The sequence below is a fragment of the Telmatherina bonti genome (assembly GCF_933228915.1).
Source record: "Telmatherina bonti genome assembly, chromosome: 11".
NCBI lineage: Eukaryota > Metazoa > Chordata > Actinopteri > Atheriniformes > Telmatherinidae > Telmatherina > Telmatherina bonti.
The window spans coordinates 38,195,821-38,219,021 of record NC_136629.1 but is presented as its reverse complement, the minus strand read 5'-3'; the positions used below and the strand labels follow the sequence as shown (position 1 = coordinate 38,219,021).

Genomic DNA, 23,201 nt, shown 5'->3' with positions numbered 1-23,201 from the left:
AGACAATGGCGGCGGAAGAACAAAGAAGAGGAGGAAATAAAGGAGAATATGAGAAGAGGAGAGCAGAGGGGGTCTAATACCTAAAATATTAAGACAAACCGTAACACCATAGTAAACAATAAATATTTTCAGTATGGACAATAAATATGAATAGTCTCATAAATAACATTTTTATCCCTTTACAATAACTATATCAGTGTATTTCTCACCTCCTGATCTAACAGTATAATTAACCTTACTGCAGTGGACACACACCCACACACACACTCTCACATACATTCATCTCTCCAACATTTTTCTGTCAGTCTTTCTGTTTAAGTACAACTCTGTCCAGTGTTACGGAGCAATACTGCAGGAGGGGGCACGGGGTCATCTAACAGTGATTTAAAGGTGATGCGTAGCTGATTGGGGTCACATGCAGACTGATATGTACAACTGTAAACTCCCTCAGTCCCACCATCCCTCTCCTACCCTGGACATCTTTTATTCAACCTTGAATCATCTTCCTTTGTTTCCAACCTCCTCCAGCCCGATCCTTTCCCCTCTCTTTACCACCCTCGCTCCCCAGCTCCCTCCACGTCTCCCCTTCCCCGCTTTTCGTCTACTTCAGGTCGCCGGCGTCTCCCTGGATGGTCTTTTTGATGCGGAGCAGCATCGTGGTCAGCCACTGGTCCAGACGGGACACAGAGTCGAACTCCTTCACGGCCTCCGTGAACGCCTCGCTGTTCTGCTCCTCGTGGGCTTCCAAGAGTTTCTGTTGCATTAAAGTACCAGGATGAAGGAACCGGTGCCGACGCAGGCGACACGTTTCTGAATTAAGGTTCAGATCAAAGACTGTGCAGTGATTTTTCATTCACAAACAACAGCTTTTTACCAAAACCAGGTTGTAACGCTGTTTGTAGACATGAACACTAAAGCAGTTTATTAGATTTATGCATATTTAGAAGGTTGTTAAATAAATGCAAGAGAATATTTTGTGTAACAACAGTAAACATTTTCATCATCCAAATAAAAGCTCGTATTTAAAAGGAGGAATGAAACGGAAGTGACCTTAAGCAGTTTGAGCTCTCTGGAGTCTGAAAAGGCCGGAAACATCTCCTCGTACTTCTCGATGGCCAACTGGAACACATGACGGGCACACACACTGTAATCTGTGTAACGGAGACTGTTGTGGTGTGTGTGTGTGTGTGTGTGTGTGTGTTACCTTGGCATTGAGTTCGTCCACAATGAAGTGACACAGCGACGCCTTAAAGAAATACTCTTTTGCGTTGTATTTCAGCAGAGGATTGTCCATGGTGCTCATTGCAACCTGAAACACAACATTATGGACGATTTAAGACCAAACTGGATGTTTATTTGTTTTATTAGTAGCTTTACTTTCGAAATCAATGAAAATAAATATAAATTTTGATTTTTGGTTTGATCTCTGTTGAGCAACAGGAGCTAATTTTCCTTTAAACATTTATATTTATCCAGATTTATTCATTTACATGTTTGATGAGAAGAAAAAGCATCGTTTCCAACCCTGAAAGCATCAGGCTTGGATTTGTAAGAACAATGCATCTTAATTAATTTTTTAATTAAGATGCATTGCCATGGAAACAGTCCGCAGTGGTTTATGAGGGTTTTTTATTTTTCAGCCAAACAATTTTAATGTCTTGTGACTGATGTCAATCTAGGCCTGTCACGGTAATTAATTTGGCCACGCGATTAATTGTCTTAGAAACTATTGTGATAAACAATAATACAGCGCTAAGTGATTGTTGTTGTTAATTTTAGACCATTTTCAACAAAAATAACAATAATGCCATAATAAAGCAAGTTTCATAGATCAACATACTTTAATTTCTAAAGAACATTTAGCTGGATGTGCAGACGAGACTCATCCAGTCTGCTGAAACAGATCAGGATTTCTCCTGGGGTTTTGGCAACGTGGTTTCTGTGTTACATGGTCTCTAAACACCATGTAACACAGTTACATAGTCTGTGGTAAAGCTCATATAAGGGGACATGTTTGGACTGGACCAGAGGTGGAACGGTAAAACTAAATGTCTTGAAACGTCTTCAGAATGTCATTTTTCATGTCACTGTAAGGTTGTCGAAATGCCCTTTGTCACATGGCTTTACCAACCATGCTGTCTGAATGCACGCCATGTTGCGCTGTCCTGTTGGTGTTTTATCTGTCGGTTAAACACCTCGGTGATGTTGGACTGTCGGGAAGACAGAGCGAGCCTGGTTGTGAAGGTCTTTTTTCCCCAGCTGGGAAAACTGCTGTTGATGTTTGTGTTTTAGGTGCTGATGGAAGCTCGTTGTGTTGCCGTGTTTAGTTAATATGTCTTGAAACAAAAGCCATTGATCACTTTGGGTGAGAGAGTGAGCAAGAGAGTAAAGAAAGACAAATGAAAATTATTGCGCCCGGCAAACTTGCGATAATTTTTTCTCATCGTGTGATTAATTGACTTATTGATTATTGCGACAGGCCTATGTCAAGCATGTGGTATGTTTGCGAGTTTGGTGTTTATCTTCTGGTTTTCCTCCAACCTCCTGACACTTACGGATGGCAATACCAAACTTTTTCCTGTCGACGCGATACCATAAGTTTATGGTACTTTATCCTCTATGCCGATATTAATATTGATATCGATACTTCGACTACAATTGATGATTGTACAATATGCATTAACATTTTTAATGGAAGGGCAGTATGGAATAGAAAAAAAACCTCTAAAACATCAATACTTGAAAGAAGCGCTTTTAAAACATTAAATTAAACTGATTAGCAATTAAACAAATATAAGATACAATAAATATTTTCCAAATGATAAAATAATTAAACGATAGTTTAGTATAACATTTTATTCATATTTTTAAAAGAAAATGTAAACATATGATAAATATAATAAAACATAATGTGCAACAACCTGCATTAAACCAGAAAAATATCCAAACCTCATCGTCACTAACATCATCATCTGACAGGCTGCCACGATCATGTGACACAGAAGAGCTTAACATGCAATATTATCACCTTAAATTCAAATGACATGTTTCATATCAGCAGAGCAACATCTCAATAAAAAGTAACTGGATGATATCGAAGTATCGACTCCGGAGTATCGATGAGCCGGTCAGCTGTGGATGAACCAGGACGGTTTGTCCCGTCAGAACTTTCTTTTAGACAGCTAACATATAAAGTACTGCAGGAGAAGGATGCTACACAGCTGCATGCCTCTGTGTCTGAAAGCACATTAACCCTTTCTGTGCTGATTGGAAATGCACTCTCCTAGCGCACACAGAGGACACAACGCGTTGTGAATGCGCATCCCGAAGACGCCCTGACACACACACACACACACACCCAGTAACATGGCCCCTTCATATCCAGCATCCTGTTGTCCTGTAAGCTGAGCCAAAACGCTCCAAAACGCCGGCATGGAGCTTCCTGCTGCAGCCGATGAGTTAACAGTGCAACCCGACGCAGCGAAAACTGATGCAAAAGGCTTTATGTTTACGTTTATTTTAGAGAACAATGGCGTCCACACATGTGGACATGAGAGCCAAACAGTGCTGTCCACGTATGTCGCCGCTGAGGTTGAAGGAGAAGACGACGAGTCCTCTTGTTCTCTGATTCCTCTTACTAGTAGTCTGGTTATGCTAGGGCCTGACAACTAGTTAGTGACATGTTAGCGACACAGTTTCCTGGTTAAGATTAGAACTTCTTGGTTCGGTTCAGGATCTTTCCCAGTTTCTCTGCTGAGGTGAACTCTGACTCCGGCTGTCATGATGTGTGTTTTGGTCTGGACTTTCTGTGTCTTAGTTTCGGTCTTATTTTGTAGTTTTTCCTGTTTAGTTTCCTCGTGTCTTGTTTCCTAGTTTCACCTGTTCTCATTAGTTCATTCACGTCACAGTGTCTCCTTTTGTTCAGTGTCTTTATATCCATAGTTTTCTGTTGTCCTGTTCATTGTGTTTTCTTACTCCCCTGTGTCCCAGGTCTCCAGCGTTCCTGTGGCTAAGAATAAAACCCGGCTTGACTCTGCTTTTGGGTCCACACCTACAGCGCTCCCCACAAAACCGACGAGCTCGTCTGCACTGCTTTATGTTAAGGTTCATAACAAAACGGCAATAAATGATCTAAAAGAATATTTAAAACTTGTATTTTATTAAATACATGTTTGATGGGAAAGGAACAACACAGCTGCTGATGTACAACCTGTGCATCCTGCACGGCGGCATGCATTCGGCTCGTACCTGTTCGTAGATTTCGATGGCTTTCTGGTACTGCTCCAGCTGAGCGCTGTAGTGTCCGACCTTCAGGAGGCATTTGTTGGCCGAGCTGCAACACAAACAAAGAGTCTCATCAGGTCATGTGTGTTTGTTCCCCGTCAGATTGTAGAAAGAGCCTTTTCTTCTCCCTGACCTTGCAGAATGGGAACCCGTCATAAAGCCCACCAGGCATCGCTGTGATAAGTCTACACAAGTGTGAGTCAGCATGATTCCCTGACAAGCTCATTATAGGTTCATAAAGTGCCACCTTTTCATATAAAATAAGGTCAAAATCAAGAGTAAAGCCTAAACTACCACTGGGCTTATTTATTTATGAACATGAGAGTAAAAGTAATGTAAATACTTTGATGTTATGTTTGTTTAAATGAGTCATTTTCCAGAATCCACAGCAGCATTATTTTAACTGGATAGCATCAGAAAATGTAAAATAACTTTTATAAAAGCAAGAAAATCAGCACATTTACCTGTTTGATTCCTCTCCTTTGTAGTAATCTGCTGCCTGCTCATAGTGAGCGATGGCCTGAAAACACAGAACAGTGTGAGATTACACAATATTTATAGAATCAAAACAGAAAGCAACATGGCGGTCCATTTCCACGCTACCTTCTCGATGTCCACCAGTTCAGACTCGTAAATCTCTGCTATGGTGATGTGATGTTTGGCTGCGATGGTAAACCGACCCTGTAAGCAACACACGACCAGACACACTCAGGGTATCAGTCAACGATAAGAATCCCACCGGGAGGGTGTAACCGCCAGGGGCGGAGCTTACCATGTCCGTGTAGATGTCAATGGCCTGGTTTAGACAGTTGATGGCCTCTGGAAGGAGACGGAGGAGAAGGTGAGCAGCCTGTTGAAGTCCTATGAGCTTACTGAGCTAAATTAACATTCCTCTCTCAGTTTCCTCTCGCCTGAGCGCTAACCTGCTAACCCACAGTATTTCATTAAGCCCATCATGAAGGACTACTGCAACACAATCCAGGGTTTCATCTCCCAACAAAACCACCTGCAGGTGCTGAATGTGAAAAGCAGCCCTGCAGAGATTCCAGCTATTTCTGCATGTTGTCGTCGTGCTGGGGGACTGAAAACAGCGTTTCCAGGGCCGGATCAACGTGTTTAAGACAGATTGGAAGGAAATCAGGAGTCAGAAGCCACCATGACAACGTTCAGACTCCAGTTTTTCTGGCATCTCTTTAAGGTTCAGAGCTGAAGCAATGTTTGGAGGCATCCAGCATTTCTGTTAAGAAAAAAGCAACTCATCTGAAAGAGGCCAGGCGTGAAGACGTAACCAAGTTTCTCTTTAAATCCTGCCACCGGCTTCTCTGAGCATCTGCCTGCAAAGTCGTCCTCACACAGCAGCAGAGTTACCTCAGAAAAGCAGCTGATTCCTGGGTTCATTATGCATTTAAACAATCACAGTCAAGTGGAACGATGGAGGTCAACTTGAGGTCAGAAAGATGAAGAAATCTTTAGCGAGGATGACTAGAAAGGCCCGGAAAGGCCCTCAGGCTCCAGCAGACCTTCAGGCGTGGAAGGAGACTGATAATGGAGTTGGAGCATTGTTTCTTGAGAGAAAATATTAGAGATTGCAAAGATTATTCCAACCTTCCCATGAAGTCTCTGAAACATCTTTAATGGCCCACCTTGCAGGCGATGCAGCAGAACGGATCTGGATCGAAGTGGACTTTAAAGATCCGTCGCTGGTATCTGGGACGATGAATGAGGACAAGCTGCATGCTTTGTCCAACGTCACATTTCTACAGAAATACAGCAGCTGCAGCAGGAGGTCATGGGATCCTGTCAAACGGACCTCATCAGGGAAGTCAGAGGACATGGACCCAGGAAAACTTTATGTTCTGGCCGTGAAACGTCTGACACAAAACATCTGGAGGCGACTGGCACAGAAAGTTGTTGCCATGGTGGATGACCAGTTGACCTTTTAGGTCCATGTTGCCTCGGTTGCCCGTACCTGTCGACATGCTCTCTACAACATCAAGAGAATCAGACGTACCTGACAGAACACACGACTCAGCTTCTGGTTCAGGCTCTGGTCATCTCACACATCGATTACTGCAGTTCCCTACTGGCAGGTCTGCCTGCATGCTGGTTAAACCTCTGCAGATGATCCAGAACCAGCAGCACGTCTGGTTTTCAACCAACCCAAACAATCTCATGTCACTCCTCTGCTAATCGCTCTTCACTGGCTTCTGGTCGCAGCACGCATCAAATTCAAAGCTTTGCTTCCGGCTTACAAAACAATAACTCAAACAGCTCCCGTCTACCTTCACTCCCTAATCCAGACCTACACTCCCTCTCCACAGCTACGTTCCACCAGTGAAAGACGCCTCGTGTTACCACCACAACGTGGGACTAAATCACCAGCCAGACGCTTTTCCTCTGTTGTTCCACGATGGTGGAATGATCTCCCAAACTCTGTCCGCTCTGCAGAGTCCCTGTCTACTTTTAAGACCCAGCTGAAGACTCAGCTCTTCAAGGAGAACTTCAACATTTAGTTTAGCTTTATTTGTTGGAAAAGTTGGAGAACTTAGCCCAGTTCTTTGCAACAAACTTTATGGTATTAATTCTTTGTATTATAACATAGGTGATATTATGGTTTCGGAAGGGAGTAAACAACAACAACAACAAAAAAAAAAGCCTGTAGCTTCATGGAAGGACCTGCGTCCAACTGGACAGTCCTCCAGCACCTTCCTACAATGTCCTCTACTGTTGGATTTCCTGCTTGTGTTGTTCTCACTCAGATGTAAGTCGCTTTGGATAAAAGCGTCTGCTAAATGACTGTAGAATAGAATAGAATAGAATAGAATAGAATAGAATAGAATAGAAAGAAAAACCCCATTCACAGGGACAGAATGGACATCTGGCACAGCGGCCATTTTCCTGCTGGTCTGATGTGTTCTTACTGGTCTAACTGGTACATAAATCTCAGCCGACTGGTGTTTCTTCACAGGAAAGCAGGAAAACAGGACTTCTCTGCTCGTCCGCTGGAACAGTCAGACATCCTGTTCCTGCTGGAGACAACCGTCCTCGGAGATGTAGGTGGACATCCAGGCTTTCTGACCATGTTGGGTTGTCATGACGATGCGTTAGCGAGATCTGGTTTTACTGCTAAGAGTTCTAGAAACACGCAAAATCCCAGTAAAAATCCACTGTAACAGCGACTGGATGCCAACTGGCATGCAGGAACGGGGGGATGGTTTGTCCTTATTGGGACCAGTAACAAGTCCAGCAGCTGGGTTTTAAACCAGCAGCAGACATGATGCGAGCGCCTTGGTGACATCAGAAGACAGTCATCAGAAGATTCAACAAATCTGTCCCGTCTGCTTTCATGTGTTTGGAAAAGCAGGTGTGATGTTCTGGAAGAAAAGAGGACGGTTGTCTGTCCCACGCTGCTTTCTGAACCTTTTCTGGTTGGACGGGACAACACGGGTCCCGGCCCGTTGCTCTGTTCTGTTCCTGTCCTCTCCTGTCTGTCCTGTTGTTTGTTGTTTTATTGTTCAGCACTTTGGGCAGCTGCTGCTGTAAGAAATGTGCTTTATAAAAAAACTTGAACTTGAACTATCCTCTCCTGTCAAATAATAAACACTGAAAACTGAAAATTCTTCTTTTTAAAAAAGCAACAATCAGATAAATATCAAAGGCTGTGATTGGATGAATAAGCCGAGTTTAAATGAATGTTGAGATGAATGTTGCTGTGTGTGTGTGTGTGTGTGTGTGTGTGTAGCCAGCTGAAAGCAACCTGCAGGGAATTCAAAATAACGTCCTGCAATTATATAATATCATATAAATATTAATCATATGCAAAAAGCCAGCAGTGTAACATACATGTGCAGCAGGAACATACATGTTTAACATGTTTCCTGCTGCAACGTTTTAACACTCTGCATCATGGACGGTCTGCAGGAGGACGTGCTCCATCTGGTTGGACACGTGTCTCATGTCTCATGACAGTAGAGACGCTCTGGTTCTGGTTGTGGATGTAAACGCACCGGTCTGGGCGCACAGAAAACGCAGATTCATCCGAAACCATCTTTCTGAGGAAATTTGTGACTGAAAGGAAAATTAGAGTGAAATGATGAATGGAACTGCGATGGACTGGCGAGCTGTCCAGGGTGTACCCTGCCTGTCGCCCAAAGCCGGCTGGGATAGGCTCCAGCTTCCCCGCAACCCTGGATTGGAATAAGCGGTTCAGAAAATGAATGAATGAATGATGAATGGAAAGACATAAAACAGAGAAAGCTACAGGAGAATTCTGCTCTGATGAGAAGCTGAAATGACGGATAATCATCTGAAACGAGAATTCAGACATTTCTGCAGAGGCATGAAAAACGCAGTTTTAGCTCCGACACTGCTGAAGGAACACACAGGAAGCTGAAAACCAGAATCTGAGACGTCTTGTTGGAAGATGTGGCGTTGCTGTGCCAGAGCAGAGCTGCAGTGTGTTTGATTCTGCATGGTGTGTGTGTGTGTGTGAGTGTGTGTGTGTGTGTGTGTGTGTGAGAGAGAGAGAGAGAGAAACAGCAGCACTCACCCTGTGGGTCGGCCTTCTTGTAGGCGTTTCCAGCGTCGACGAAGCTGGTAGCAGAGTCCAGTTTGTTCTGAAGCTGCATGTGGAGCCGAGCAGCCTGGCAGAATGCATTCCCAGCAGCTGAACACACACACACATGCACATGCACACGCACGCACGCACAAACACAAACACACACACACACACAGTCTGAGTGTAACAACCAAATCATCCACATACACCTAAATATTTTGTTTTAAACTGAAGCAAACTCTCTCTCTCACATCTTCCGCTCTGCATGTGTGTGTGTGTGTGTGTGTGTTCACACATCAGGACCATCTGAACACATGAAAAGAGCTAAATTCTGCTACTGGAGCATCTGGTCTAACTGGAGCAGCAACTGGTCTCTGCAGACATGAGCTGCAGCAACATGTCAAGCTTCCAACGTCAGCGTGATACAGAAACACCGATATAAACGCGTGGGAGTGTATTTGTGCAAAGCGCGCGCGTGTGTGTGTGTGTGCATCACCCACCACTCCAGTTCTTTGCCATCTTAAACATGTTGGCTGCTCTGGCGTACATTTCGCAGGCGTCTTCCACCTTATGGTTCCCCCTGAAACACAAAGTAGAGACGAACAAATGAAGCATTTTCTCTTTGTTTTCTGCAGATTTAAACGTTTTAAACTGAACGTCTGAACATGAAGCAGCCTGCAGCGTCCCAGCCGAACGACGCCGCTCAGGCTTCCCACCACCTGCAGCTGGAACTAAAATCCAGCATCAGATGCAGCAGGAGAGGGTCTGCTCCTCCCTGATGTTTACAACATTTATATGTTAGTAAATAACAGTGGTAAGCATGCACAAACACAGATCCAAGTGGAGGTGTGACGATAAACATGGATGCCAAACCAACAGAGATCTTCCTCAGAGTGGATCCTTCTCTGGTCCAGAAATACATCCAACAATCATCAATCAGCACTTTCTTCGTATTTCTGCATAATTACATGTTTACAAACGGAATCAGATAAATGCTACGAAGCCCAACGTCAGATAACGATGTACAGGTACAGTTATACATCAGTTTTCTCCTGCAGACACCCGGGATTCATGGTCTGCTGGTTTTATGGATTTATTGATCTGGAAGAAATATGGAAATGTGGAAAAATGGTCAAATAGGTGCATTAAATAAAAAAGAAAAGAGTTTTATTTTGTTTGAACAAAACATTGACTGAAGTTCAAACAGATGAAAACTGAAATGTAATTAGTATATTAAAATATTGAATACATCTAAAGTTGTTAAAATGTTCTTATATTTATATATATAAAACTTGTTGATGCTGTTTGAGGAGTTTTTATTTACAAGTTATTATGCTGCTGCTTTACTGGGGTGAGTCAGATGGTTGAGCTGCGACCTGCTGGTCTGCAGACCTGCTCCCTACACTGCTGCAGCTCCAACGGGGGTGCGATGGTTCCCTGGGGGCCGGTACCCCAGATAAATACAGAGGGTCGGATCCGGAGGGGTGTCCGACGTAAAACACATCAGTTCTCCTGTCGCTGTGGCGACACGTTCAGACGGACAAACTAACATGGAAACATGCGATGTTTTACTTGTCTGACCAACTGGAGACCAACTGGAGACCAACTGGAGACCAACTGGGGACCAACTGGGGACCAGCTGGAGACCAACTGGAGACCAACTGGAGACCAACTGGAGACCAACTGGGGACCAACTGGAGACCAGCTTTAGACCAACTGGAGACCAACTAGAGACCAACTGGGGACCAACTGGGGACCAACTGGGGACCAACTGGGGACGAGCTGGAGACCAGCTTTAGACCAACTGGAGACCAACTAGAGACCAACTGGGGACCAACTGGGGACCAACTGGGGACGAGCTGGAGACCAGCTTTAGACCAACTGGAGACCAACTAGAGACCAACTGGGGACCAACTGGGGACCAACTAGAGACCAGCACGAGCCCTGCTAAATTCCAACTCGAGACCAACTGGAGACCAACTGGGGACCAACTAGAGACCAACTGGAGACCAACTGGGGACCAACTGGAGACCAACTGGAGACCAACTGGGGACCAGCTGGAGACCAACTGGGGACCAACTAGAGACCAACTGGAGACCAACTGGGGACCAACTGGAGACCAACTGGGGACCAACTGGGGACCAACTGGAGACCAACTGGGGACCAACTGGGGACCAACTAGAGACCAACTGGGGACCAACTGGAGACCAACTGGGGACCAACTGGGGACCAACTGGAGACCAACTGGGGACCAACTGGGGACCAGCTGGAGACCAACTGGGGACCAACTAGAGACCAGCATGAGCCCTGCTAAATTCCAACTGGAGACCAACAGGGGACCAACTGGAGACCAACTAGAGACCAGCATGAGCCCTGCTAAATTCCAACTGGAGACCAACTGGAGACCAACTGGATACCAACTGGGGACCAACTGGGGACCAGCTGGAGACCAACTGGGGACCAACTGGGGACCAACTGGAGACCAACTGGGGACCAACTGGGGACCAGCTAGAGACCAACTGGGGACCAACTGGAGACCAACTAGAGACCAGCATGAGCCCTGCTAAATTCCAACTGGAGACCAGCTGGAGACCAACTGGGGACCAACTGGGGACCAGCTGGAGACCAGTTGGACCCAACTGGAGACCAACTGGGGACCAACTGGAGACCAACTAGAGACCAGCATGAGCCCTGCTAAATTCCAACTGGAGACCAACTGGGGACCAGTTGGACCCAACTGGAGACCAACTGGGGACAAACTGGAGACCAACTGGGGACCAACTGGAGACCAACTGGGGACCAACTGGGGACCAGCTAGAGACCAACTGGGGACCAACTGGAGACCAACTAGAGACCAGCATGAGCCCTGCTAAATTCCAACTGGAGACCAGCTGGAGACCAACTGGGGACCAGCTAGAGACCAACTGGGGACCAACTGGAGACCAACTAGAGACCAGCATGAGCCCTGCTAAATTCCAACTGGGGACCAGCTGGAGACCAGTTGGACCCAACTGGAGACCAACTGGGGACCAACTGGAGACCAACTAGAGACCAGCATGAGCCCTGCTAAATTCCAACTGGGGACCAGCTGGAGACCAGTTGGACCCAACTGGAGACCAACTGGGGACCAACTGGAGAACAACTAGAGACCAGCATGAGCCCTGCTAAATTCCAACTGGAGACCAACTGGGGACCAGTTGGACCCAACTGGAGACCAACTGGGGACAAACTGGAGACCAACTGGGGACCAACTGGAGACCAACTGCAGACCAACTGGGGACCAGCTGGAGACCAACTGCGGACCAAGTGGAGACCAGCTTCAGACCAGTTGCACACAAGCTGGAGACATACTGGAGACCAAGTCATGACCTAGTAGATGCTAAACGTTTACTTCAGCTAAGCAGCAGAGTAAAACTGCTCAAACTGAACACACTGTTGTTGTTTTTTAAGTTTGCACCTTCCTGATTTCCTGTCGGCCTGTAAATAAATGAGGAAAACTTCTGGGTTTTTATGGATAAATATGAAATAAAATCCTGTGAAACTTTAATGAAGGTTATTGTGACATGGAACTGCATTTAACACATGAACCAGTGGTCAGAGAAGCCCATATTTCTGAACATCAAATGTTTATTTGTCCCTTTAAGGAAGAGAGGATGTTTACCATGATCGTGGTGAAACCTTCTGCTTACCGGTGTCCATTAGACAACAAGTATCAGATTCTGTTAAGAAGCAAAGTTTCTACAATAAAATGATGCAAAATGTCTCAGAAACTGTATCTTTATGAGAAACAGGCTGTTGGGCTTGTTAAAGATGTTTAGTTAAGGTTAAAACTGATCTGCCTGGTGGTCTTTCACACCTTCCAGGACTGTTCTGCACCATCACTGCCTTCCTGCTGGAAGAAAAGCCGGATCATCTCCTGATCATCAGGAATCATTTCTCCAACATCTGCGGAGAGATCTGAACCTTCCAAGCAGAAACATCCACCTGCAACCTGCAGAAGCTGCAGATCAAGCAGCAAACTGCACTAATAATCCTGATCTCATCATTTCTGCTGCAAACAAGGCCTGCTGGGCGAGACCTTCGCTCGGCCTCGCGCTCCATCCGAGCCGCCGTCTTCCTACAGCAGCAGCAGCAGGAGGAGGAGGAGGAGGAGGAGGAGGAGGAGAGGAAGGAGAAGAGGAGGAGGAGGAGCAGAGGAAGGAGAAGAGGAGGAGAGGAAGGAGAAGAGGAGGAGGAGGAGGAGAGGAAGGAGAAGAGGAGGAGGAGGAGCAGAGGAAGGAGAAGAGGAGGAGAGGAAGGAGAAGAGGAGGAGGAGGAGGAGAGGAAGGAGAAGAGGAGGAGGAGGGACACGATGTGCCACATTTCCAGGCCGCAACATCTGCGATGCTCTTGTTTCAGCAGGACACGACGATTCTCCCCCCCCCCCACAGATGAAGACAAGGCTGATAACCGCGCGACGCGCGCGCTGCTGCTGTCTCATGATAACACGCACACGCGCGCACACACAACGATTTACTGGGTAATAAAAAGATTAAAAAATAAAAATGAAAAAAGAAGACAGCAGCTGAAGGGGCTGCATGCGGACCCCCCCACCAAGCAGCCCCCCGCCCCCAACCACCACCACAATGAGCGCCCCTGGTAAACATGGAGAGCATCCTTTACCCGAACATCCCCCCCAGGAAGGATCCGGACGCTTTGACCTTCTTGTCGGCCTCCGCCATCAGCTGCATGGCCTCCTTCTCCTTGCCGGAGTTGTCCATGGCGGGCTGGGTCTGCAGAGACGGGAGCAAAACGGGTCGAGGTTCCGCAGTGGAGGAAGAGGAGCGGAGGAAGACTGCTGGTGCTGAGGCTGGGAGGAAGATGACGCTCTTCTTCGATGGAGACCCTGACACGCTATTTCTGACTCAACTGCACCACCTGCTGGACAGAAGAGGAACCAGACTGGTGCAAAGGGACCAGTTCTGACTGGAGAGGAACCAGTTCTGACTGGAGAGGGACCAGTTCTGACTGGAGAGGGACCAGACTGGTGCAAAGGGACCAGTTCTGACTGGAGAGGAACCAGTTCTGACTGGAGAGGAACCAGTTCTGACTGGAGAGGGACCAGTTCTGACTGGAGAGGGACCAGACTGGTGCAAAGGGACCAGTTCTGACTGGAGAGGAACCAGTTCTGACTGGAGAGGGACCAGTTCTGACTGGAGAGGAACCAGACTGGTGCAAAGGGACCAGTTCTGACTGGAGAGGGACCAGTTCTGACTGGAGAGGAACCAGACTGGTGCAAAGGGACCAGTTCTGACTGGAGAGGGACCAGTTCTGACTGGAGAGGAACCAGTTCTGACTGGAGAGGGACCAGTTCTGACTGGAGAGGAACCAGACTGGTGCAAAGGGACCAGTTCTGACTGGAGAGGGACCAGTTCTGACTGGAAAGGAACCAGTTCTGACTGGAAAGGAACCAGTTCTGACTGGAGAGGAACCAGTTCTGACTGGAGAGGAACCAGACTGGTGCAAAGGGACCAGTTCTGACTGGAGAGGGACCAGTTCTGACTGGAGAGGGACCAGTTCTGACTGGAGAGGGACCAGACTGGTGCAAAGGGACCAGTTCTGACTGGAGAGGGACCAGTTCTGACTGGAGAGGGACCAGTTCTGACTGGAGAGGGACCAGACTGGTGCAAAGGGACCAGTTCTGACTGGAGAGGGACCAGTTCTGACTGGAGAGGGACCAGTTCTGACTGGAAAGGAACCAGTTCTGACTGGAGAGGAACCAGACTGGTGCAAAGGGACCAGTTCTGACTGGAGAGGGACCAGTTCTGACTGGAGAGGGACCAGACTGGTGCAAAGGGACCAGTTCTGACTGGAGAGGAACCAGTTCTGACTGGAGAGGAACCAGTTCTGACCAAGCTCTTTGTGACATTTTGTATCTAAAATCACTTGTTTTTCAATGTATGTTTGTCGTTGTTCGGTTTTATTTTATGTTTAATGCTTTAGTGTCTCAGTTGCATTACCCCAGGTATGCACAGATCTTTTGGTGCATCATATGCATGAATAATTTTGCATTTTCAGTGTCATTTTTGTTTATCTAGAGCAGGGGTAGGCAACTCCAGTCCTCCAGGGCCACAGTCCTGCAAATCTTAGGAGTGTCCCTGCTGCAACACACCTGATTCAAATCAAGTTTGATGTCAAGCTCTGCACGAGTCTACTGATTAGGTCTGATGTGTGCCAGGTGTGTTGCAGCACAGAGACTCTTAACATTTGCAGGACTGTGGCCCTGGAGGACCGGAGTTGCCTACCCCTGCTCTAGATGTACAGTTTGAAACCCATTTTTAAAAGTTTTTCATGTTTGTTCTTTTGCTTAATTTATTTATCAGAGAGGCTCTTTGTTAGAGAAGTTTGTTTCCTGGTTTTTCTTTTTTTTTTTTTTTTAAAAATCTGTTGACTCATCTTTCTTTGGGAAACTAGAAACTAAATTATTTATCAGCGGTCAGCAGATGGCAGCAAACTCCAGTTTAAAACAGGCTCCATACAACATGGTGTACTGGTGTTAAAGTGCTGTGAAACTGATGAAAACGTTCAGATTACTTTTAGTTTTACTTCTCTAACTGGTTGATCTTTGTTGTAACTTTTCATTATTAATCAGACTTAATCAATAAGATGAAGGTTTATCAATGTCTGAGCAGCTCTAACGACAGGATGAGTTTACAATGAAATGTATAACTGAGTCATTGCTGTACTTGTTTTAAAACTAAAGTCTTTATGAAATTTGAGAATTTATATGGTTTTATGTGGTTTACGTGGTTAGTAACCAGTTTATGAATAAAAGTTACACACATGAAAAAAACGAACAAAAATAACATTTACATAAACGTGTTCAAATATATCATAAATATTTATAAGTATTGACATTCAGATCTGCATCCAACAGAGCAGCTTTGGAACGTGATGGAATGGAAGATTCTCATCATGATGGGGTGGAACATCACACCTTCCCTGAGCCGTCACCTCATCGTGGTGGAGGGGTTTGTGTGTCCCGAAGATCCTAGCAGCTATGTTGTCGGGGCTTTATGCCCCTGGTAGGGTCACCCATGGCAAACAGGTGTCTCGGGGAGGGACCAGACAAAGGGCACGAGAGCGAGCGTCTGGTGGCCGGGCCTTTACCCGTGGGGCCCGGTCGGGCTCAGCCCGAAAGGGTTACATGGACCCAACCTCCCGTGGGCTCACCATCTGCGGGAGGAGCCATAGGGGTCGGGTGCAGTGTGAGCTGGGCGACAGCAAGGGGCGGGGACCCTGGCGGTCCGATCCCCGGCTGCAGAAGCTGGCTCTAGGGATGTGGAACGTCACCTCTCTGGTGGGGAAGGAGCCTGAGCTTGTGCGCGAGGTTGAGCGGTTCCGACTAGATATAGTTGGACTCACCTCGACGCATGGCTTGGGCTCTGGAACCAGAACCCTCGAGAAGGGCTGGACCTTCTTCCACTCTGGAGTTGCTCATGGTGAGAGGCGCCGAGCAGGTGTGGGCATTCTCATCAGCCCCCAGCTTGGTGCCTGCACGTTGGGGTTTACCCCGGTGGATGAAAGGGTAGCTTCCCTCCGCCTCCGGGTGGGGGGACGGGTCCTGACTGTTGTCTGTGCTTATGCGCCGAACAGCAGTTCAGAGTACCCACCCTTTCTGGAGTCCTTGGAGGGAGTGCTGGAGGGTGCTCCTTCTGGGGACTCCATTGTTCTGCTGGGGGACTTCAATGCTCACGTGGGCAATAACAGTGAGACCTGGAGGGGAGTGATTGGGAGGAATGCCCCCCCCCCCTCTGAACCCAAATGGTGTTTTGTTATTGGACTTCTGTGCTTGTCATGGATTGTCTATAACGAACACCATGTTCCAGCATAAGAGTGTCCATATGTACACCTGGCATCAGGATTCCCTGGGCCGCAGTTCGATGATCGGTTTTGTAGTCGTATCGTCGGACCTGCGGCCACATGCCTTGGACACTCGGGTGAAGAGGGGGGCGGAGCTGTCAACTGATCACCACCTGGTGGTGAGTTGGCTCAGATGGTGGGGGAGGAAGCCGGTCAGATCTGGCAGGCCCAAACGTGTTGTGAGGGTCTGCTGGGAACGTCTGGCTGAGTCCCCTGTCAGAGCGAGCTTCAACTCCCACCTTCAGCAGAGCTTCAACCGTTTCTCGAGTGAGGAGTGGATAAAAAGCTCCTTGGCGGAAAGGCCCCAGGGTGGATAAGATCCGCCCACAGTTTCTTAAAGCTCTGGATGCTGTGGGGCTGTCCTGGCTTGACACGTCTCTGCAGCATCACGTGGACATCAGGGACAGTGTCTCTGGACTGGCAGACTGGGGTGGTGGTAGTTCCAGTTTCACGGGAATCACACTCCTCAGCCTCGGATAGTCGAATCTCAGATAAAGGAGGAGCAGTGTGGTTTTTGTCCTGGTCGCAGAACAGTGGATCAGCTTTATAACCTCTTTGTGATCCTGGAGGTGGCATGGGAGTTTTCCCTACCAATCTACTTGTGCTTTGTGGACCTGGAGAAGGCGTTTGACCGTGTCCCCTGGAGGTTCCTGTGGAGGCTACTCCCCACAGAGTACCGGACCCCTTGTATAAGCTGTCCGGTCCCTGTACGACAGGTGTCAGAGCTTGGTCCGAATTACCGGCAGTAAGTTGGATTTGTTTCCGGTGAGGGTTGGACTCCGCCAAGGCTGCCCTTTATTATTCTGTTCATAACTTATATCGACAGAATTTCTAGGCGCAACCGAGGTGTTGAGGGGATCCGACTTGGTGGCCTCAGAATTGGGTCCCTGCTTTTTGCGGATGACGTGGTCCTGTTGGCTTCATCTGGTCGTGATCTCCAGCTCTCGCTTGAGCGATTCGCGGCCGAGTGTGAAGCGGCTGGGATGAGAATCAGCACCTCAAAATCTGAGACCATGGTCCTCAGCCGGAATAGGGTGGATTGCCCTCTCCGGGTCGGGAGTCAGGTCCTGCCTCAAGTGGAGGAGTTTAAATATCTCGGGGTCTTGTTCACGAGTGAGGGAAGGATGGAGCGTGAGATCGACAGACGGATCGGTGCGGCGTCTGCAGTAATGCGGACTCTGCGCCGGTCTGTCGTGGTGAAGAAGGAGCTGAGCCAGAAGGCGAAGCTCTCGATTTATCAGTCGATCTACGTTCCTACCCTCACCTATGGTCATGAGCTGTGGGTCGTGACCAAAAAAACGAGATCTCGTATACAGGCGGCTGAAATGGGTTTCCTCCGCAGGGTGGCCAGGCTCTCCCTTAGAGATAGGGTGAGGAGCTCGGTCATCCGGGAGGAGATCAGAGTAGAGCCGCTGCTCCTCCGCATCGAGAGGAACCAGTTGAGGTGGCTCGGGCATCTGGTCAGGATGCCTCCTGGACCTCCCTGGTGAGGTGTTCCAGGCACGTCCCTCTGGGAGGAGACCCCGGGGAAGACCCAGGACACGCTGGAGGGATTATATCTCTCAGCTGGCCTGGGAACGCCTCGGGATCCCCCCCCCGCAGAGTTGGCAAATGTGTCTGGGGAGAGGGAAGTCTGGGCTTCCCTGCTTAGGCTGCTGCCCCCGTGACCCGACCCCGGATAAGCAGCAGAAGATGGATGGATGGATGTGGTGGAATGGGAGATTCACACAGTGATGTGCATCAACTGTGTGATGCTTCATGTCGATATGAAGAAGAATCTCAGGAATGCTTCTATCTTGTTAAATTCAGGAATTAAGGTGGGTGTGTTACCAGTATGATGTAACTAATAGTGAATGTGAATCTTTTATGTCTCAAATTTGGGAAACGTATACAGGTAAGAGCTTTTAGATCCTTGGCAACAGTGCATCTCACCTCGGTTTTCCTATTTATTCTCACATCCACATAATCATATTTATTCATTAATTTTTTTATGTAAGTCAGTCAAATTCAGGGTCACAGGAAAGCTGGAGTCCATTCCAGGGATTATCAGGCGAGAGGCAGGGACACCCTGGATGGGTCGTCAGTCAATCACAAAACCACCACAGAGACAAACAACCATTCGTAATCACTGCTAGTGAGAATTTAGAGCAGGGGTCACCAAGTCAGGATGTCGAGCTCTACTATCCTACAACTTTTAGCTGCATCCCTGAGTCAGATGAAGGTCTGGTTACCAGGTCTCTGCAGAGCTGAAGGACTCAGCTGAGGAGACTCAGACATGTGTTTCAAGTGTGTTGGAGAAGAAATGGATCTAAAAGTTACACCCCTGACTTAGGATGACCAATAAACCCAACATGCATGTATTTCGACAGGGGGAAGCCTTTTCATTGCTCTTCTTCCATGAAGAACTGCCTCCTCGAGGAAGCCAATATCATCCTGTTCATATGCAACACAAACAGCAAAGTCTTTGCAAACAATTCTCAGCAGATTTGTCTGGAAAGCGAAGATTCTCTCACCTGAGACCGGTGATCCCAAACAGAGCGAGGACAGACGATGTTAGAACAAATATTTTAATAGCTTTTCAACTGGTCTTCAAATAGCATTCAATAAAACAAGAAACAATTCAACTGGTGGAGAAATCCAGCACAATAGAGCATGCTCAGTAAAGTCACTGCGTTCAACAAGGCATTTTACTGGAGAATCTCAGTCACTTCGCACACTTAAACATGCTTTAACAGACTATTTATTAATGATGACGTTGTCTAAGGTTCGCTTGAAGACTTAGGATAATTATCAATAAAAACTGCTGACCATGAGCCGAAATGTTCAGCTCAGTCAATAACTGCTCATATCTAAAGAAAAGATTCCCTGCAAAAAGGTTGTTGAACGCAGTTTAGGCTTCAGAATCCAGAAACAAAAAACGGAAGATGGAGAATATTGTTCTGGAGGATCACTGTACAAACTGGACCAGATCCATTCTGTTTCTTGATTATCATGACTAATAAATGAAAAACATCATCAAAATGAGGACTGTACGAAATTTCACACCAATATAAAGAGATCATGCAGTGGCGGCAGGCGTCCGAGCCGAGCCGAAGTCCGGCTGCCGGATCGTTTGGAGGATGGCGCTGCTTGGAGTCAGAAATCTTAGGGATGAAAACCAAAATAACAAATCAGCCTGTAGAAATTCTCTCAGGAATTCATTTCTCCTTCTTGTAAATGTTACAGATGCCCATAAATTCTTGAGTTAACAGTTGGTTTCAACACCGTATGAAGACTTCGCTTTCAGATCTCCCAAAACCTCAGTAACAAACAGAAAACAGAACATTTCTGCAGAATCCCTCATTTACAGTCACTCCAGCGGTTGTTGGCATCCTCATCAAACTTCTTTTTTTACCTGTTGCATCAGTCTCTCACACTCACATGGCTGTACAATAAAACTCCTGAAACACAGTATTTCCTGTCAACTACACTGAAACGACGTAAAACTGTCGCTGCTGAACACGCAGCTCATAACTGATAAACATCACGTGGATCAATACCGCTTTTTACATGCTGATGAGGAGCTTCTGGTGTTTCCCGCTCTTTCCGTTTGGCAAGTCCTCATGTGGACCCCAAACCAGTTCTCACTTCAGAAACATGTGCTGAAGCAGTTTTAGACCTGAAGCAAAAAGGTTTTAGATGTTTCCCACTGCAACGAATCTGACCAATCAAAAAGTTCTGAAGGGGCCCGTTAATGGCCGACTGCTGCAGCAGGGAAACATCTAAAACTGGGCCGTCCAGCTCTGGTTCTTGAAGGTTCTGCAGGTTTTAGAATTTTACGAGCTCCAACACACCTGATCCGAATCTACGGCTTGTTGAACTTTATCGTGACGCAGCAGGAAGCATGTTGGCGACTGGTGTCGGAACCTGATTTAAGATCTAAAGAAAAGAAAAATATCATCGTCAAACTTTTTCTTCTTGTCAGAAGCGGAGAAATAAAAGAGGGATTCAATGTTTCCTGCTGCGCTTTAGCAGCTCGTGTCCTCGCTGCTTCTTCTTTTATTTATATTTCTTTAACGTTTGTCCGAATGATCTGAACTGTTAAAGTATTAAGTAAAGTACTTGTACTTGGCACATCAGACTGAAACTGTGGGAAGGAAGAAGGGTTTTTGTTTTTGCCGAGTTGAATGTTTTCTCCCCCTTTTTCATTTCTGTTCTTTTTGTTCCAAACTGGAACTGATAAAGATTTGGTGGAATTTGGATAATTTGATCAATAAAACTTTCCTACTAAGGTTAAGCTGCAGAAACTTTACCCCCCCCAACCTCCATCCTCCCACAGATCATCCCTTCAGTCCTGACAGATGTCCCACATCCTGCTGAGGAATAAAATCCCCACAGCATCATGCTGCCGCCACCGTGCTTTACCATCAGCTTACATCTGGACATACAGTCCAGTTATTGCCTAAAAAGAAACTTCTTCCACATATTTGGGGGTCTCCTCCGTCCTTTTTAGGATTTTTTTTAGAACCACCCTGAACTAAAGCCCAGTATTGTGGAGTGAATGGCTTTAAGGGTCCAGATGGACGAACATTCCTCAGCAGCTCCTCTCTGATTGATGAGTTTTGGTCAGCTGCTTTGGGTTTGCCGTAGCTTCATGTAATTAATAACATAATTATGATAAAATCTGAAATAACAGTTTGTCTCTTTCACAACTTGTTCAAATAAACACAGAGTGGTTTCCAGTGTTGGGCTTAAAAGGGCTGATGATGATGTTTCTGAAGTGAGATGGCTTCATGTTTCTGTTCATTTCACCTCAATCTGAAGGTTTTTTCATTGGCAAATCACATAAAAAGCTCCAAAACATGTCTATTTGATTCCCAGCTTGTAAAGCAAAAAAAGATTCAGAGAGTATCTATACTCTGTGAAGTGGCTGGATCATTTTAAAGTCACCTCACAGAAAGTTAAACACCAAAGCTGAAGAGGCTGAAACGACCAGAACAGGGTTTGGTTGAGGTGACAGGGAGCGATGAAGATGTGGTTCTGGGTTTGGACAGTCACACAGGCTCCTCACAAGCACACCGAAAAGTCTGAGTATATTTTCCAGTTTCCTGTAGAAGTGCACAAATTTCATTATGTGTGTGATAAAACCTCCAGCTTTATTTTATTCCCCGTTTCCGACACGCAGCTGGATGGATGGAGGAGGAAGACTTTGCCTCATTCGGGTTTCCTTTAGCGACGCCCTGGAGCAACTTCAAAGCATGAAAACGCAAGTTCACCTCCGTAAGAACAATAATCAATACATTTGGTTAAAAATAAAGTAGAGATGATGCTTTACAATGTTGTCATGGTGACAATAATGATTGACAAAAGTATTAATACTCACTATTTAGCTCATGTAGTGTGAATCTGCTCAGAGTAGATAGATAGACAGACAGACAGAGACAGATAGAATGATAGATAGATAGATAGATTGATAGATAAACAGACAGACAGACAGACAGACAGACAGATAGATAGATAGATAGATAGATAGATAGATAGATAGATAGATAGATAGACAGATAGATAGACAGATAGAATGATAGATAGATAGATAGATTGATAGATAAACAGACAGACAGACAGACAGACAGACAGACAGACAGACAGACAGATAGATAGATAGATAGATAGATAGATAGATAGATAGATAGACAGATAGATAGATAGATAGATAGATAGATAGATAGATAGATAGATAGATAGATAGACAGACAGACAGACAGACAGACAGAGACAGATAGATAGATAGATAGACAGATAGATAGATAGATAGATAGATAGATAGATAGATAGATAGATAGATAGATAGATAGATGTCATGCAGGTAAATGAACAGATGAAAGACGGGTTCTAACTAGGTTCATGCTCATATGGATAAAAAACAACCTGCTGAGGCTTCGTCCTTCTCCGATGAGAAGTAACAGTCTTTATGATTTGACTCGTTTATTTCCTTCCTTTCTCCTCCGTCTACAGAGTCACAGATTCTTCTTCATCACACTCATCCTGGCTCATCCAGCGTTTGTCTCCTCAGTCCTCCTCTGACAGAATTTCGTGCGGGGTGGACGGCCGGGACTTGCTCTGACCTCTGCCCTCCAGCTTCCTGTCCTGCAGGAAGTCTCGAATCTCTCCAGGCAAACGCTCAAACTTTTCCTGAAACTCGGCCTCCACAGCTGCCTGCAGCTGGACGACAACAAACACACATTACAGACCGTTTCCAGGCTGAATGACTGCTTCACTTTACTATCTCTGCAAACAGCTTTAAGGCTGCTGGGGGGGGGGCATCATCCGACACCCCCACGCTGATGTCAGCGCTGACGGTGTGCAGCCACCGGCTGCAGCACGCCTTCCTGCTGGGAATCTTAGGCTCTACAGCGAGACGAGGGAGGAAACGGCACTGTGGAAGAACAGCAGCGACACACACCTCCACCTGGGTTTA

At 46.5% G+C, this 23,201-nt stretch overlaps 2 protein-coding genes across 4 annotated transcripts in view; both read right to left on the bottom strand.

Annotated features, from left to right (window-relative positions):
- Positions 1–601: 601 nt before the first annotated feature.
- napba (N-ethylmaleimide-sensitive factor attachment protein, beta a) lies at positions 602–13,602 on the bottom strand (the record flags this gene model as incomplete). 3 transcript variants are annotated; one of them, XM_079249131.1, is made up of 10 exons in its annotated part: positions 602–754; positions 1,051–1,119; positions 1,205–1,309; positions 4,249–4,333; positions 4,749–4,804; positions 4,888–4,965; positions 5,057–5,103; positions 8,834–8,950; positions 9,343–9,422; positions 13,505–13,602. In XM_079249131.1, 10 exons carry the CDS (start codon positions 13,600–13,602, stop codon positions 602–604), a joined length of 888 nt encoding a protein of 295 aa, XP_079105257.1. The 3 variants fall into 3 exon arrangements, with proteins under 3 accessions (XP_079105257.1, XP_079105258.1, XP_079105259.1); XM_079249132.1 differs by lacking the exon at positions 8,834–8,950; XM_079249133.1 differs by lacking the exons at positions 5,057–5,103; positions 9,343–9,422; positions 13,505–13,602 and having other exon boundaries at positions 8,834–8,941.
- A 9,190-nt stretch (positions 13,603–22,792) lies between these two features.
- plcb1 (phospholipase C beta 1) overlaps positions 22,793–23,201 on the bottom strand; it is a gene marked incomplete at both ends in the record, with an annotated part of 43,341 nt that continues 42,932 nt past the window's right edge. Inside the window, one exon of the mRNA XM_079249391.1 lies at positions 22,793–22,945. Coding sequence (XP_079105517.1) covers positions 22,793–22,945 — 153 coding nt within the window. The remainder of the gene's footprint in view (positions 22,946–23,201) is intronic.